This window comes from Diospyros lotus, chromosome 6 (assembly GCF_014633365.1).
Source record: "Diospyros lotus cultivar Yz01 chromosome 6, ASM1463336v1, whole genome shotgun sequence".
Taxonomy (NCBI): domain Eukaryota; kingdom Viridiplantae; phylum Streptophyta; class Magnoliopsida; order Ericales; family Ebenaceae; genus Diospyros; species Diospyros lotus.
Genome location: NC_068343.1, coordinates 11312491 through 11330566, shown reverse-complemented (window position 1 = coordinate 11330566; position 18076 = coordinate 11312491). Strand labels below are relative to the sequence as shown.

The window sequence follows — 18076 nt, the reverse complement described above, 5'->3', positions numbered from 1 at the left end:
CCATCGACACTAGCTTCTCCCCTACGCTGGTCTCTTCTTTCGAGAGCCCCCGCGCTTTTCAGAACTCACACGATCGCGCCCCGTTTCCTACTAGGCTACTACGATAGACATTAGAGATGTCTCTTGACTCTCTTCCATTTCGCGCACGTCCATCAGAGCACCACTTCCCGTGACTTACAACTCTGCATCATCACTCGAGCATTATCGGACTAGGGTTTCAACGATTTCCCTTCGGGCTATTGGTTTTGCTCTGGATTTCCTTCGGTTATGGGAAACTTAGCCGCTAATTTCTTCGGTATCAAACCCCTAAGCTAGGGTTGTGTATCGGCGGTGATGGGGAAGAGGAGCGCCATTGTTGTAGTATCATCAGACGACGAGGATGGGGACTTCTCAATGGGTTATAAGTTGAGCCATTCGAGCGCCAAATCAAGGCCGTCCTCGGTTCCACATCCTAGTAATAGAAGGACGAAGAAGACTCGCCTTTCTGATCCTTCTGCTCTGTCGCGCACTGCATCCAATGGGTTTGATGAGGTATTCTTCGGTTGTAGTCGAAAATTCTCGAGTTTTAATGTTCTGTTCGCTGGTGGTGTAACATTTTTGAACTATTGGATGTGTTAGGCAACAAGGATATGCATGGGCCGCCGAATTGGCATTGCAAGTGCATACTGTTTAGCTTAAACCTTTTTTATTTTTTCCTCTTTGCAAATTCCAGTTTCAATGCTCGGATGTGTTCTCAGATTTATCTCTTGAGTAATTTATGTGAAAATGAGAGTGCAAAGTGATATCTGAAAATACACTACTAACTGCATGAACGTGCGTGCGCGTGTGTCACAGAGAGAGAGAGAGAGAGTTGGTTCTTTGTTTGTTTATATATTATTGCAGTTTGGGTATAGCCTAATTCGAGCATGGTTCATTAACCTGAGGGAAGACGGGAGTTTTTGCACTAGTTTGGGCATTCAGGAGCCTGAATTATGCCCTTGAACTTTTATTTTTGTGATCTGATCTTTCCCACATGTATGCATTTTGTTTATCGTGTTCTCTGTCAAGTCACAGTTCTAAAATTATTATTTTTTCCTGCAGCTTAAACTTTTCTACGATGACTTTAAAGAAAGTTTTAGCGGTTTCAAGATATCCACTGGTATGCCGTCAGTATACTTTTTTCCTTTTGTACCAATAGCATTTTGTAGAGACTGTTTTTATTCTCTTCTCATTTACTACTGATCCCTTGGTTTTCTGCATGAACTGGGGCTTAAACCTTATGTTGCACTTGTTCTTTACCATGTCATAATTCTGTTGCCATGAGTGATATTGTTTGTTATGGTACTTCATTGTCTGTATGTGTGTGCAGTTGCATTATGGGCCTGCTAACAGCCAGGAAAAGGATTAGGAAACATTAAAGTGCCTCTTACATTCATTGTTACTCAGTCATGCACTTGCTTTTTTTAGTTACTCTTTTTCTGCCGATACCTTGGATGAAATGTGACATTGGATTTGGGTCCAAAAATAACTTAGCTATACAGGATATCAATTTGACTGTTGAATTCTTTTCAGGGCTAAACACTATAAGTGGCTTTGGGGATATTTTCATTGATATGAATAAATATCTTTGCCCCAATTTTGTCTTTGGCTCATTTTCCTCCCTTTTCATTAGGTAGGGAAATTATATTTCTAGCTCTTAGCTCCCTGAAGATGGGGAAAATGTGGAGTATTCTTCCATCTCAATGTGTCTGTAGCATGTACTGGATTAGGTTTTTGGCCCTAGTAAATAATTATCTAGTTGGATTTCAGGAATTGCTTTAACGAACTTGTGACTTTATTTATCAATATTCCTGGACAGATTTTCAAGGAGCACCATGATTTTGATTATATGTCTTAGAACGGATCTTAATCAATGCTAAAGTCTTGTCTTAAAATTGTCCCCAAATGCCACGCAATCAGGTTGTTAAAGTATATTCCAAATTTACTTGTTTCACTTGTTATAAAACCTAATTATAGCTATGGTTTTCTAATGACATTTGTCTCTTCACTCCTTTTGTTTTCTTATAGTTTCAATGTTCCTTCTTCTGCCGTTATCCTTCTTTCTTATGTTTAGATAGTTTGGCTGCTTCAGTGCTGAGGTGATGTTAAATGGGAATTAGGTTCTGGCAGGAGCAATGAAAAGGACCTATGGGTGGACAAATATAGGCCCCATTCCTTGGAAGAACTTGCTGTTCACAAAAAGAAGGTACAATTTGATGTTAAGTGCTGTTGTGCATTATTTAGAGTGTTATTTCCCTCTTTCTCTGTGCAGGCTGAAGAAGTTAAAGTGTGGCTTGAGGGAAGATTGAGAAAGGACAAGGTACTGTTTTGTCATGAATGCCATGACTCTTAAGGTCTTTTAGAGCAATAAATGTGATCATTCTATATTTTTGTTGAATCCATTAAAGCTGTAGTTGATATATTGCAATTTTATTCTTACCAAAGTGTTGAGAATAACTGTTCACATGCATTAAACTCTGGATATATTTGTTTTCATTTTTCTTTCCCCCTTTTTTGTGTGTTTCTAGAGGCAAATTAAAAGTTGATTGCAATTATAAGGTGGTGGTGATTATTTCTGTTGGAGGTGCTGTTAGCTATATTCCACAAAGATTAGCTATAAAATGTCATTCATGCCTTGGATGTCCTTGGAATCAGGATACCCAAAAAAAGTACAATAAACAACAACAATCACATGCCTTATTCCCACTAGGTGGGGTTGGCTATATACATATTTACAAGTGTCAAGGGGTTAGAGAGAGTTCTTCCATATGCCCATGATGTTAATTTCACATAGAAGGAAGAATTGTAATTGATGCATACTTGCATGAAAGAGCCTTAGGAAGGGTATCCTTACCCCTTGTAAATGGTAAAAGTGGGTTGAATTTATATTTCCCTTGTATCAGCTTGGTGCCTGAAGAAAAAAATCTTTTTTGTTTGAGGTATTTCTTGCTCTACTTTTAAGTTTCTGTTTCTTCCTCTAGTTTTAAGCTTAAAGGGAAGCCCGCACTTGAGCAAAGTGAAGTGCACATAAATGAAATAAATAGTATAACTTTATAAGCATAAAAAATATAAACTATTGAAAATGAAATCATTAAAAAAATCTAAATAAGAATTAGGCTGCAAATTTAACAAATGATTATATGCCATTTTTCATTTATATTTTATACCCGTCTTTATGTTATACAATCATTAAAAAAAAGCATAAGGAAAAAAAGTCATCCATAATTTATACCTATCCCCAAACAATTAACCCCTAATTTACAACAAGCCCTAAACGATCAATCCCTAATTTACAATCAATCAACAATCCATAATTTATAGCAATTAGGAATCAATAATAAATCCCTATTTTACAATAACTAAGAATATATTAGCAATCCCTAATTTACACTTAATTACGTGTTTCCATCAATATTTTTTGCTTGGTCTTCTTCTTCCTTTTTTTTTTTTCTTTGTTTAAATGCATATATGATTTTATCAGATCTTAAACAAATATTTTTGGGTAAGGTTTCCATTCAAGCAACCACATCATTACAAAAATTTAAACAAATCCATCCATTCATATTGTCTTACCCCCCCCCCCCCCCCCCCAAAAAAAAAAAAAAAAAAAAAGTGTATTTCTGCTCTTCAAAGCTCAGGTAAAAGTGCAACTTAAGTGCGCGCAGATAAAGTTGCTGGGCTTCACTCACAAAAAACCCTAAGCATGCTGTGCTTTGGGCTTAAGCATGCTTTTTTAAACACTGGTTGAGTGCGATTAAAGCATGCATAAGTTGCGCTTTTACTTGAGCTTTGAATTGCTATAAGGCATGCTTCAGAGATAAACTTGGTTGTTTTTAATAAACAATATGAATTGCTGGATTTGTTTAAATTTTTGCAATGTTGTGGCTGCTTGTATGGAATCCATACCGAAAAGCTATTATTAAATCTTAGAAAGATCTAAATAGAATCATATATACATTAAAAAAAAAAAGATTCAGCCATATTTAATGAGCAAAAAAATTGAAGGAAACATGTAATTTGGTGTAACTTGGGGTTGCTAATTTATTCCTAATTGCTGAAATTAGAGATTGATGATTGATTCCTGATTGTTGTAAATTAGGGATTGCTGTATATTAAGAGTTGATTAATATAAGGGATTGTTGTAAATTAGGGATGATTTTTTTATCCTTTTTCTTATATGAGATCCTCTGTATAAATAGTCTTAATGACATAGAAGGTTTTTTTGGCCAAACTTTTACAAAAAACAAAGAAGACCGAGCAAAATCTAGAAATAAAAAAGAAGCCTTGGCATATTCAGATCCTTTCAACTAAGCGTTCATACCAGTTTTTCTTTCAAGTTCCATCAGGACCAGCAGCTGACCAAATTGAATCTTTTTATATATCCCCTATCTGATTCTGCCATGGTTGCATGAATATGTAAATGGGTATAAAATATAAATGAGAAAAGTTATCTCATCTTTTGTTAAATTTGCAGCCCTCATTCATATTTATGTTTTTTTTTTTAATGATTGCTTTTTTAATAGTTTATATTTTTTATGCTTATAAAAGTTTATGCTCTTTATTTTATTTATATGTGCTTCACTTCCCTTAAGTGTGCACCTCGCTTTGCACTTAAGCTTCGTAGGCCTCCTGCACTTAGCTCTTTTCAAAACACTGGAACACTGGAATCCTATCAGTTATAGGTATACTGCCAAGCGTTTGTACAATTAAGTGCAAAGCTATAATACAGAAGTGCACATTTTTTCTTCATGCTGTGTATTATTTGCTTTCATGGACACTCCAACTTATATTTTCATTTATTGCAGGAAGAGTTTCCTAATAATGTCCTTGTCATTACTGGACAAGCTGGAGTTGGAAAATCTGTATGTTGTTGCTCTTATTCTTCCATGTATTTAGATCTTTTTAGCAGTAATCATTCACCGCAGGACTGGAATCAACTGGTGCTTTATATTACTAACATCTTTGGATATTGTTTCACCTTTTAGGCGACTGTCCATGCGATTGCATCTCATCTTCAAGCCACTGTGTATGAATGGAAGACACCTACTCCAACAATTTGGCATGAACATTTGTATAACAGCAATTCAGGTACATCAAGTATCATAATATGCAGTGTTGCATTTTTTGCTGGCATGCAGGTGCATAAGAAACATCTCCATCAAAGTGGAGACATCACTCTTTGTTGATTCCCACTTGTCTAATACTGCAAAGGCTTGAATTATGCACAATGAACTGTGTCATTTTGAAATAAATAATTTAAGACTTCATGAGAATAGAGAATTTATAAATAAATTTAAAATTCTAGAAAGAAGTAAACATGTAAAGTCTTGAGTTGTTTCATCTTTATAGCCAAGAACAGAAAATTATTCAATTTGTAGACAAATAAATTTAACACTGCTCTTTCTTCCAAATAACCTAATGGACTGTAATTCAGCACAAATTTTATTTACTGGTTTTTGTCCTATATGTGTATGTTTATCGGTTGGTTGGTTTGATTGGTGGGAACATGCTTTGACACACTCTTGTGCCAGTCTAGAAAAGTTGATTGTTCTTAAAGTTATTGAATTCCAGGTTCTAGGTCCCTTCTTTCTGGTGTCAAGTTATGTGGGAAAGTGCAGCAGTTTCCTAACAACCTCTTCTCTCTTCTCTTTGGATAACAAATTAGTCTGTGTCATCTAATATGCTAACCAGTGTATCCTCCTCTTGGATTTGGATTAGAGGTGTAAACGAGCCAAGCTCTGTGAAGAATGTTCGAGCTTGATTCATTTATATATTTCCATGTTTGCGTTTTGTTTGTTTAACTTAAATGATCCATTTTTTGAGCTTGTTCATGGACAATAAACCAGTGTATTCAAAAGATAAATATCTTCATTGGCAAAAAAATAAAATTGTTCATGAAAAGAGAATATATTATATGTACTATAATATATAAAATATAAGTATATAATATTTTAATGAACAATAAATGATCTTTAAATGAATTATAAACAAGCTTGTTCATGAACATAAAGTAAGCCTGTTCATGAACATAAATGAGCAGAACAAGCCTTTGTTCGAGCTTGGCTCATTTATTAAATGAGCTGGATTTTTTGTTCAAATTCATTTGTTTACTTAATAAAGGAACGTAAACGAGCTCCAACTGACTTGTTGCAGTTACCATATTTGAGAAGGATAAAGATACATAATATGCTGAGAGTTACTCTGATAGATCGTCATCTCTTATCATATTTTTAGAATATGCAGGCCAAGTTAAATTATTGACTTCTTTTTTGTTATGGTAAAATTCCAGACCAAATAGCCGTTTCCTGTTTAGTGGTTATTATATGCTATAGACAAGATTTCATTGTTCTCATTGTACACACATTTTGGCTCTAATCTTGCAATTACTAGGGTTATGCTACACTTCGAAGCTGGATGAGTTTGAAAGCTTTGTTGAGAGGATAAGGAAGTATGGATTATTTCCCTCTTCCTTAAATGGAGGATCACAAACATCAATCATACTTCTAATTGATGATCTTCCTGTAGCAAATGGAAAAGTTGCTTATGAAAGATTAAGCAGGTGCTTGCATCTTCTTGTGCAATCTGCTCCAATTCCAACAGTCATATTGATCACGGAATGTGGAAAGGTGGAGTCTTCGGATATTAGCTCACAGTCCTGGGAAGAAATTCAGTTATCTCTTCAGAAAGCTGGTGCTTCTAAGGTCTAGCATTTTGGCCTGATTGGTTCATAGTTGATATGTTTAGTTTACCCAACACTTATTTCGAAGTACTTTGGGGAATATTTCAGGTGGCTTTCAATCCTATTACAGTAAATTCCATTAAGAAGACGCTTTTTAGATTATGCAGGGAAGAGCATTGTAACTTGAATGCTGAACAGATTGATCTAATAGCAAAAGCAAGTGGAGGAGATATCAGACATGCGATTACATCTTTACAGTACTTCTGTGTGAAACCAAACTTGAGGGTGTCACCCTTTTCCAATGGCACTGACTCTTCTTCAAAAGAAAGATCAGATGAGCTCAACCATTTGGATGACAGGTTTTCTTTACCCTTTGGCAGAGATGAGACTATTTCTCTCTTTCATGCCCTGGGAAAATTTCTTCACAACAAAAGAGAGGCACAAAATTCATTCTCATTGGGTAAGTTCTGAAAGTTATTATTTTAGATTGTAGGCAATATACAAAATTCCGACGGTCTCTGCATTATTCCCCTTTGACAGCAGCTTTAATGCTATTGCACTTGTCTGTTGTGGATGTACCATAAAGATGGAATTTATTGTACATTAAACTATTCAAAGCTTTAATATTGCAGGCGTCTAAAACTTTACGGGATTATAACTATGGAATTTATGGAGATAAAAAAGAAGAATCTATTCCAGTTTATACATGTCTGGTGATAAGATTTTAGATAATAGTGGTGGAAGTACCATTACCCTATTCAAAGCTTGAGCATATCTATTAGAAGCATTTTTGTAGAAAAAAGAGTTTCATCATGCCATGTTAACAGAAAATATGCTAGTGGTAACTCGGTTACTTTTAATAAAGTGCCACCAATTTGTTAAAATACTAGTGTATTGGGATTCCCATGAGAAGTCTGTTCTGATTCTGTTTGTAATGCAGCTTAGTGTTCGAAAATTCGGCCTAGGCGGCCGTTTAGGCGTTGAGTGGCCACCAGCCGCGGCGATTTAGGGCTAATCGGCAGCCCTATGCGCCATGCCCGACTAATCGGGCCGCGGCGCTGCCTAGGCGGACCAGGCGGCGCCTAACCGCCTGGGCAGCCGCCTGGGTCGCACACGACCTGGGCCACCTAGGTCGTGCGTGTCTTGGGCTGACCTTATTTCCCCCTCCCTTTCTCTATTTCCCCTTTCCCTTTCTCTCTCTGGTTGTGTTCATCACGGCTCCTCTCTCTCTCGCCTTCAATCTTCTCTTGGTCGTTCGCCGCCGCCATCGATCTCTTCTCTTGGTCCTGCTCTCGTTGCCGCCAACCTCACCTGTTGGTCGTTCTCTCTCGTTGCTGATCGCGTCTTGCTGTGGTATGTATCCAACTATCCATCTTCCTCCGCCAACGCAAGCTTGCGTTGCTGCTTGTTGCAGCAGCAAGCAGCAACGCAAAGCTGCTCGTTGCTCGCTTGCGTATTGCTTGCTTCAACAAGCAGCAATCAGCCGCAACTTGCTGCTTGCTTGCTGTTTGTTGCAGCAGCAAGCAGCAACGAAAATATCATTTTTCCTAGTCGCCGCCTAGGCGCCCTAGGCGCTAGGCCCCAGCCTGGCACCCGACTAACGCCTAGTGCGTTTTTGAACACTGATGCAGCTACATTTCTATCATGGATCCCCTAGTTTTGTTGTAAAATGCTTTCTAAAACAAAAGGATTGATCCAGCTTAGCTGCAATACCTGAACATGACTTCTAGGTTTATGTGCTTTACTCAAGTAAAATCAATTTCTTACCAAATGTTTTCTGAAAATTTGTGCTAGAAATTCTGGTTCCAATTATGGCTAGAATAAGCATACTTTTTAATATAAAGGTAAGGAAATTAAAAATTAATGGTATTCACATATATTGATTATTGACATTTGAATATATGGTAAAGGTTCACTCCAAGAAACATGTATGCCACAGTCTTCTGTGGGTATTGAAAGACCAAGTTCTCAAGTGTTTATTGAACTTGTCAAACGTGATGACCTTCCTTTGATTTCTCTTACTTTTCTGTTGCAGAGCAAGATACATTTCTTGTGAAGAAGAGATTTGCCAGGCCTGCATTGAAAATGGAAGCCCCAGAAAAGGTTCTCTGTAAAGCATATGGGCAAGCAAGGCCAGTTGCTGATTTTCTACATGAAAATGGTAATATTTCTACTGCTTGTCTTCACCATGGTCTTCTGTTGTTGCTGCTTGGTGTTATTTTCTGTTTGTTATACAGAATGATGTAACGATGTATATGAACTTGCATCTACATGAAAATGGTAATATTTCTACGGCATGCCTTCACCATGGGTGTTCTGTTGTTGCTGCTTGCTGTTATGTTTTGTTTGCTATACACTATGATGTATATGGACTTGCACGACATTTGGTGGTTTCTTTTTTCCTCTTTTTGGCTAGATATTGATGGTTTATAAAGTCAGTAAAATACAAGTACTTGAACCTTATGTCTTACGGGGTCTACTGACTTTTCTAGAATGACTTGGGATTATTGAAGTGATAAATAAGAAGTATATAACTTCATTGAACTATAATCTTTAATTTGGTTCTTTTTCTCCCTGTAAAATAATGGATACCACCACCACTAAGGCAGCTTTGTGACTTTGTTGAACATGTGTTTTGGCATTATCCAAGAAATTATGATGGTGAACTACAATCTTTAATCTGATTCTTTTTCCCTGTAAAATAACGGATACTGCCACCACTAAGGCAGCTTTGTGATTTGGTTGAACGTGTGTTTTGGCATTGTCCTAGGAACGATTTTCATCACCACTAGTTATTTGAACAAAGCTGTGTACCCCTTTTTTTATGTGATTGCATGCCTAAATGAGGCCCATATTCCATGGTTTGCTAGGTAACTCACCAGGAAAATTATTACCCATCCACCTAATAAAAAAAATGTTGAGTTGGAAGGAATGCTCATACATTTGTAATTTATCAATGATTAATTCTGTTACTAGATGAAAGTTCTATGCGCTGGCTGGGGCACTCATGTTCAATTTCATGCAGTTCTGGATTTCCTGAGCGAGGAAGCCATTGATGATGCATGGATTGTGTCTTCATACTTGAGTGATGCTGATTTCCTTCTTGCTTCACTTAGAGGGGTGCTCAACAGAAATTATGAGGCAGAGAATGTTATACAATCTTCAGCTGCTTCAGTAGCCGTGCGAGGGGTACTTTATGGAAATTCTCATCCGTTGCCTTCCAGGTATATATTTATTTGAATGTATTCTTATTTTATTATTGTTCTGAACTTCCAGCTGTGACTTGCATAGATTGAGTATTTTTAATCATGAATTATTGTGAACATTAAGGTGGCACGCAATTCGACGTCCGAGTCTTTGGCAGGCCGAACAATCATTACGGCACAATAAGGTCTGTTTTTAATGTAGGTGCGTTTTTGTCATTTCCAACATCACACGGAAAACTGAGCATTACCTCTATTTGCACCCCTTCAAATAAAGTATCTAATAGGATGTTTTAAATGATCTTGTTTTGTTTGAGTTGCTTCATTCATAAAAAGTGACTTAGTGAGACGTGTCTTTGCTGGGACAAAGGAAAATTGCCAGGAGACAGTCGATCTGTCTGGTCTTTATGTTCGTATGAAGCTTACTTCACTGCCATGCTTGCAAGTTGCAACTACTAGCTATCACGTACTTTATTATCTTAGAATGCCCTAATTTCTCTTGTTTCCATGACTTCTTCCTAAGAAAGAGTGATGAAAATGCCATGTGTTCTTTTGCATCATCCATTCAGTTACTTTCTTTTGCACTTTTGATTTCCCTGCTTACATATATATATATGGTTTTGCTTCTCATCGGATGATCTCTCAGCTGGAGCTGCTAACCAAGAGATTTGTTGCTTACGAGGGCATGAGCTTAACTGACGTGTCGGTTATTGCTACCGACTTTAAACCCGTCCTCAAATGGATCGGTTTTAGAGAATCTGAAGGTCCTGAAGTGGACCGTGTATCAAGAAAGGATAGCAGGACGCCAGACGATGAAATCTGTGTCGGTAGCAATTTGGACAGTGAAGATAGTGAAACCACGGATGATGAAATAGAAGATTGGTGAGTCAAGGTGGGTGGGTTTTGCATTTGTAAATATTGTAAAATTTATTAGATTTTAGGGCGACTTCCCATTCAGCCAGTTTTTTTTATCATTCTAGTGGTTTTTGGAATTTCCGAGTCCCAACTGCCTGGAAATTCTTAATTTTGAAGTGAATAGCAGTTGCCGTCTTCAGTTTTGATATTGCAAATTGCAAATGTTCCCTGTTTGAACTCCCAATTAATGCTGGTTTGTGTCAAATGTCGATATTAGAATATCATGTCAAATACTAATAGAGCAAAAGCCATATAAACTTTTACTATTCAATGTTACCGATAAAATGAATACAAACAACGCACGCGACAAATGTAGTGAATATGTTTTGCTCTTTTACGGTGTGTTTATTTATGTTGCACGGAAATAATAAAGAGAAACGTTTTTTTATAAGAAATAGAAATGTAGGAACGGATATTTTTTTTAATAAATAAGTATAAATAGGGTTTAAAATGAGAATAGAAAATGTTTTAGAAATGAAAAAATGACTCTTATATGATGTTTTCGTGTAATATAGGGGTTTATTATATATATATATTAAAAATGATATCTTTTATTTCAATTTTTTAATAATAAAAAATATAATTCAATTATAGCCTAATTTTTCTTGTGTTTAATTTAGTTGTGGAAAATATTTTATAATCTTTTATAAAATTTTAAATTTTTAATGTTTATAAAAAATTGGAAAAGAGATTTTAAATATCAACTTATAGAAAATTAATTTTTGATATAAAAATTAAAATATATGATAAGAAGAAGAGAATAAGACTTTTTATTTGTTGTAAGTTGTGTAAGAAAAAGGGTGGGGAATGACTTGAAAAATTATTTTGTATTAAATATTTTTTCAAAAAAGTTAAAAAGTATAATATTTGATAACATTATTAATATTTGTTTTAAATGAACAGATTGATCTACGAGTCGATCTTGTTAAATTAATTTATTTAATATTTTTACTAAAACGCAAATTAATGATGATTATTGAATAAATAATTTTTTGTTGGGTAAAAAAAACAAAAATGAGTAATCAGACATAATTTGTATTTTAATATAAAAAATTAAAATAAAAAAATGAATAACAAAAGCAACCGAGCCTAAAACAGAACCTAAATTTATTGTGGAAAGTGGGGCCTGGGCGAGCGAAAGACTTGCTGGGCGCACGTAAGCGAAGTGGAAGGAGCGAACTTCAATTTGTGAAGAAAGCAGTTGCCATTTCCCACAATCAGGGATATGGAATTCGTAGGAGGAATGGGCAACCCAGAAAAGGTTGGTCGGTTGGGGCTCTTCTAAGAGGCGAGTTGTTGATTTGCTGCCCATCTGTTTAACTATTAATTCGTAACCTCGTTCTTATTTCTCTGATCATCTATGCAAGTTTTGGGATTCGGAACCCTGTCGCTTTTATGGGATGCCTTTTGCGTTCCAGTTGTACAGTCAGCTCTCAGATTGTTTTCAGCGAAATAATTATAAATGAAATTAGGGCTTTGATTAGTGAATAGTAAATTTGTTTTTCACTCTTTCTTTTCTGTTTCCTGATTGTTAAATTAATTGTTGGATCAGCGCTGCAGGAAATTTCAAACGCTTCGACGACGAACCATAATGTTTGCGAGCTATTTTGAATTATCTTATCCAATTGATTTTTAGGAAATTTGGGTCTGAATGTGTTGATAAGTACTTTTTAATTTAGGACTTAGAGGTTGCTGGAATTTGCAGGGATACTTAAGTAGCTTGGAATTAGGGGATATAGAAGCTGTAGAAGCTTAATCGGATTGCACTAGAGGATGAGTACTGCAAGTAGTAACTTGGAGGTGATAGTGGAATACTTTGGTTCAAGGATGAGATAAACGTAGATTGGATAGAGGCAGAGAATATTAGGATAATTTTTACAGAATGCCAGTCTCCCTTCTGGTCTGAGCCCTACTATATGCCTTTGTGGGCATGAGAGAACCCTGCATTCATACTGAGCCCTAGTGTACGCTGGCAAGGTGGCAGAGACCTCTGTATTTATATGCCATTCACACATGGGTATCCCAAAAATGTGTCATTGGGACCATGGAATGTTCTAAACTCTAATTTTACCAGGTTGCGCTATGTACAAGGCCAAGAAATCACGGTGCCTCTTCCATGTGAGTTAATGCCTCTATTTGGGCCAATACGATGGGGATTTCCATATCTGACTGGAATAATAAAATTAGTCTGATGCCTATGCTTATACAGAAAACCAACCTGGAGGTGGATGGCAATCTTGGCTAGGGACAAAGTCTGTACTTTGTGGAATATGTTGTCCTCCTCAGGGACAAGACAAACATTTCTGCCTTCTCCTCATTGCCCTTAGCTCATCATCGATCTAATTAAGCTTAAGGTCGTTTCATCTATCCATAAGGATCCAACTCTAGGTTGAGCAGTTATTGGTGACCTTTGGCACAATAGATGCCTTGGTGGTGCAGGACCAAAAGATGATGATAAGGAAAAAGAAAAAGAGAAGAAATAAGGGGAAAGCAGATCTGACAACAGCAGCGGAAGAAGAAGAAGAATTAGAGAAGTTAAAGAAAACCTAGAAAAGGGATTAGAAACTGAAGAATTAGAGAAGAGAGGAAGATAATATAGAAAAAGGGGAAGGAAAAGTATTAGAGAAGAAAGGAAGATAATCTAGAGAAGGGATTGAGGGGCCATCGGCCCCTTTTGGAAGTTCTCAGCCCTTGCCTGAATTTTTTCAACATTGCTGGCATCTAAAATTGAAAGGATTCTTTGATCTATTGGTTAGAGAAAGATGATAGATGCTTCTTTAACCCTTGACCTGGCACATTTTATCAACCCATCAAGACTATGATGATATGTGAAGGGAATATTTCCATGACCCAAGGTCCAGAAATTATGCTTGCTCATTTCTCTTTATTTTACATATATTTCCTCCATAAATTTTAATTGATGTATTTTTTTATTATTTATTGTCATTTATATAATAAAACAAAGAAACTACAAAACTAGCTTATGGCAACACCTTATATCTTACATTCTACGCCTTACACACCTACATGCTTATATCTTACATACCAACACACTTATTTTTTTCACACATACACACTTATTTCTAGCATAAGCTCTCAATATATCTTACACACATTTTCACTTATTTCTATCACACTTTCACACTTCTCTTTCCATTTTTTTAATGGTAGGGGCAATCCCTGGGTAGGGGTCCTTGTTGGTGGCAGTGCTCACATGGCAGTCCAAGAAAGAGAAGTTCAGGGACTAGGAAAGGGGTGACCTAGGTGTAGTAGCAAGAGGGGATGAAATCTCAACTGTGGCATTCTTGCTTTGTTTTTCAGATGTCTTGTCCTGTATGGGAGGCACACTGTCATTTTGAAGTTTGAACCATTGTTCAATTTCCCACATCTGCTTGTATCCAGAATTGGGATCCCCAATGATCAAAATATATTATACTTCCCATTGTTGTCCATTGTCCCACTTGAGAGCACTTATGAGTCCCATGTCAACCTTAGTTAAAACTCGTAGTAACAAAGAATTTTTTTTTGTAAACTTGGCTCTAATACCATCTTTCTTTTACTTTATGAAGGTACAAGCCAAACAGAATGAAAAAGCAAATGAAACATGAATATGGAGAAAGGGATATGACATTGTGGAATGGTTTGCGTTCTTTAAAAATCAGTCATGTAAAGCCACATTAGACTTTTTGTCCAACAATCACATGCTTGTTTCAAGTTTCAACTAAATTGTGATATATCTTTCAACAAGGACAAAAGCAAAATGACTTTCTCTAACACAGCACAAGAGCCATTTATCTTGCAAAATCTCGAGCAACTTTTTAGTTAACATAGCAAGAAGCTGCATCATTAGGATTTTTGAATTTGGTATTGTGGGGCAACTTCCACAATACAAAATGTTCACATTACTGGTGATGCGTAGTGGGTTCTGTGAGTCAACCTTGTTTTGATATCTAACCCTCCTTTATATAATGTTTGAAAATATATAGCTTTGTGATATTTTTGACATGTACTTTCTTTTAAGTGAAGGAGCAACTGAAGATTGGTGTTGAAATCATACAATTGCTAACAAACCCAGCCAAGATGCCCTTCTGCCTCATGTTGACAACCAACCATAATCTGTCATGAAATAGTTGATGAAGAAAACACTAGACAACTCGGAATGGTGGTGCTAATGGTTAGTTCCCTGGCAGGGGGAAAATTGTGGGATGTGCCTGCCTAGAAGGCTAAAGATGCTGAGCAGTAAGTATTTCAGTGTTTAGGTGTCAACCGAGGTTTTAAGATGAGCTACCTGCATTTGGATGATAAGAAGAGATTCTGGGATCTATAAGGTTTCCTTCATAACAGGTTATGAACCAACAACATATCAATCCGTATCACACTATGTGAGGTCGGTTACATAAATTCTAATTTTTCATTCATTTTTATCTGTCGTCATATCTTTTATAAGGCCCATATACTTAATATCAAACCTAAGTATATTCCACCAAGTTTTTTTTTTTTTTTGGGGGGGGGGGGGGGGGGTCGGTCTTCCTTTACGAGCCTAGATTTGTTCCCCCCCCAAAATAAAAATCAGCCACATCACCCAATTAATATACATCATCAAACAATGATTATTCCAAAAAAATTATAAAATCGTATATGTTGATCGTATATGCATTATCTTTTTTTGTTTGATTTTATAATTTTTTTAAAAATAATTACTGTTTGATGATGTGTGTTAATTGGGTGATGTGGCTGATTTTTATTGGGGGGGACAGCAGATCTGGGCTCTTCCTTTACTCTTTTGCTAGCTACTTGTTCCATTTCATCGACTCTCATTAGAGGAGCCTCTATCAGTCTTCTCTCACATGACCAAATCATTTTAATTTTTTCTTCCACATCTTACCTTTAATAAGAGCTACTTCGATCTTATTATGAATAACCTCATTTTTAATTTTATTTTTCTTGTATGGCTCAACATCCATCTTAGAATTCTCTTCTTGATTATGCTCATATTTTGCACATGTTGGTATTTTACTATCCAAAATCATGTGCCATTTAACAAAGCTAGTCTTATAATTGTTTTATAAAATTTCCTTATAGCTTTAGGGGAATCTTACTATCACATAAAATGCCAGATGCTCTTTTCCATTTTGATCAACTAGCTTTAATTTTATGAGTGACACATCCTCATTAATCTCCCCATCTTTTTTGGATGATTTATCAAGATATCTAAATTGGTCTTTTCTTGGTATGATTTAATTTTCCAATTTTACGATAATATCATCCACACATATTAATGTATATTCTTACTAAACTTCCATTCCGTGTATTTAGTTTTCATCTTAATTTAATTCCTTTAGTGAATTCGTCCATTACTAGGGGCCTAGGGCAAATAGGTAAGCATTTAATGCAGATCCTTGATATAATCTGTTTTATTATGAACTAGAACGCTGCATTTTTATTGAAGAGAAGGAAAAGGAAGAGAAAAAGAAGAAGAAAAATTGAAGGAAAAAAAATGAAAAGACAGATATGCCCTTATTGTGTTGTGACTTTCTATCAACTCTAGGATTTTTATTTGTCAGTACAAACAACTGGATATGGTTAGAGTAATCTTATTGTTGATTCATAAAAATAAAAGGTGAAGAAAACTGCTTTCTGAGTGTGTATTCTATAGACCCTTGAGGAAGCTTAATTATGAATCGATTGTTTTCTTTTAAACATCTATTTACTGCTTTGCATATAGTACTTGACATCGGTGATTGTATGGGCTCATTCTTTGCGTTCAAGTTTCTTTATTCTCTGGAAGTCTTTGCTTATTTTCGGGTTACTATGAGTGCTGCATTTATTTCCTATCAAATTTTGTTGTGTGAATATGTAGATGGCTACTCGGTCAACCCGGTTGAGGAGACCACCTCCCCAGCAACAGCCAGAACAACAGTCAAGGGCAAAGTGGACAACACCCCTGACTAAGATACTTGTAGACTTGATGGTCGAGCAGGTTCACAAGGGGAATAGACAAAACCATTCTTTTGGTAAGAAAGCATGGAATTCCATTAGTGATGATTTCTGCCAGAAAACAAGTCTTAAATGGGATAAAGAACAGTTGAAGAACCGGTATGCTGTCTTGAAGAGGCAGTATGGCATTGTGAAGTTGCTTCTTGATCAAAGTGAGTTTATGTGGGATGAAGCCACAGGCACCATCTTGGCTGAGGATGAAGTTTGGGAGAGAGTCCTTAAGGTATATTCCGGCCCTTGTTCTGTTATCACTTACAAATGAAAATCCACACCTGCCTGACTTGGAGGAACAACATCGTGAGCCTCTTAGTCGGCAGCAGACGTTTTTGGTTCCTAAAACCCTTCACTTCATGATATCCGAAGGATTATTCAGAAAAAAAAAAAGTGACAGAACAATTTATTTCAGCGATTTATTTTCACATCAAGTGCTTTAAAATTTGCTCTAGCCGGCTAAGATTGGTGCTTTATTAAGCATCCATGATAAACTTTCGTGGTTTATGCTCTTACCAGGAGCATCCTGATGCCGAGACCGTGAGAAGTTCTGGCTGTCCAATCTACAGACAACTGTGCACAATATTCTCAGAACGAGGGTCAAATGGGCTACACAATGGATCAGCTGAAGCGGAGATTTCTCTTGCAGAACCGTTGACCATGTTCAAGAAGGAGCCCACATCAGAATCAGAGGATGCGGCTGATATGGAAGACGAGCAGGATAATTTGCAAAGCTCAGCCCCTTCGGGCGTTGCTTGTCGTAAGAGAGGGCGGAAGGGGATTGATGATGTTATTGCAAGTGCCATACTGGAGATGGCAGCAGCTTCAAAGCTGAGGACAACTGCCATTCAGCAATACAATGACAGATTCTCCATAACAAATTGCGTCAGGGTTTTGGATGAAATGCAAGGCGTCGAAGAACAAGTCTATTATACTGCTTTGGATTTGTTTGACAATCCTAATGCAAGGGAAACATTTTTATCGCTTCAAGTCGGCAAGCGATTGGCTTGGTTGTGTAGTAAGTGTTCTGCCTTTGCTAGTTTTGTTCAATCATAAGTTACCTGCGTGTGTTGTGAACAGCAGCAGGTCGAACTAGGAGAAACCTGTAAATTCTCTCTGCCTTAGGCTATTTAAAGATGCATTCTATTTCTTGCTCCGTTTTCTTTCTGCTTCCCTTTTACATGGAATCCATCCTTTCAGATTTGTATAGATCTTGGCCAAATAAACACAGCACAAATATCTAAAGCAAAATAAGATAACAAATATACACCGT

General features: G+C 36.6%; 2 protein-coding genes across 3 annotated transcripts; both read left to right on the top strand.

The window, feature by feature from the left end:
• LOC127803461 (cell cycle checkpoint protein RAD17) lies at positions 1–10999 on the top strand. Of its 2 annotated transcripts, none has more exons than XM_052339698.1 (12): positions 1–531; positions 1081–1138; positions 2139–2224; positions 2291–2338; positions 4824–4880; positions 5004–5106; positions 6409–6719; positions 6806–7157; positions 8733–8858; positions 9723–9921; positions 10028–10088; positions 10547–10999. In XM_052339698.1, exons 1-12 carry the CDS (start codon positions 334–336, stop codon positions 10784–10786), a joined length of 1839 nt encoding a protein of 612 aa, XP_052195658.1. In that variant the 5' UTR covers positions 1–333; the 3' UTR covers positions 10787–10999. The 2 variants fall into 2 exon arrangements, with proteins under 2 accessions (XP_052195658.1, XP_052195659.1); XM_052339699.1 differs by having other exon boundaries at positions 10028–10105; positions 10547–10695.
• A 1110-nt stretch (positions 11000–12109) lies between these two features.
• On the top strand, positions 12110–17952 carry LOC127803465 (L10-interacting MYB domain-containing protein-like). The gene is made up of 3 exons (XM_052339701.1): positions 12110–15202; positions 16676–17035; positions 17323–17952. Exons 2-3 carry the CDS (start codon positions 16676–16678, stop codon positions 17857–17859), a joined length of 897 nt encoding a protein of 298 aa, XP_052195661.1. The 5' UTR covers positions 12110–15202; the 3' UTR covers positions 17860–17952.
• Positions 17953–18076: the final 124 nt, after the last annotated feature.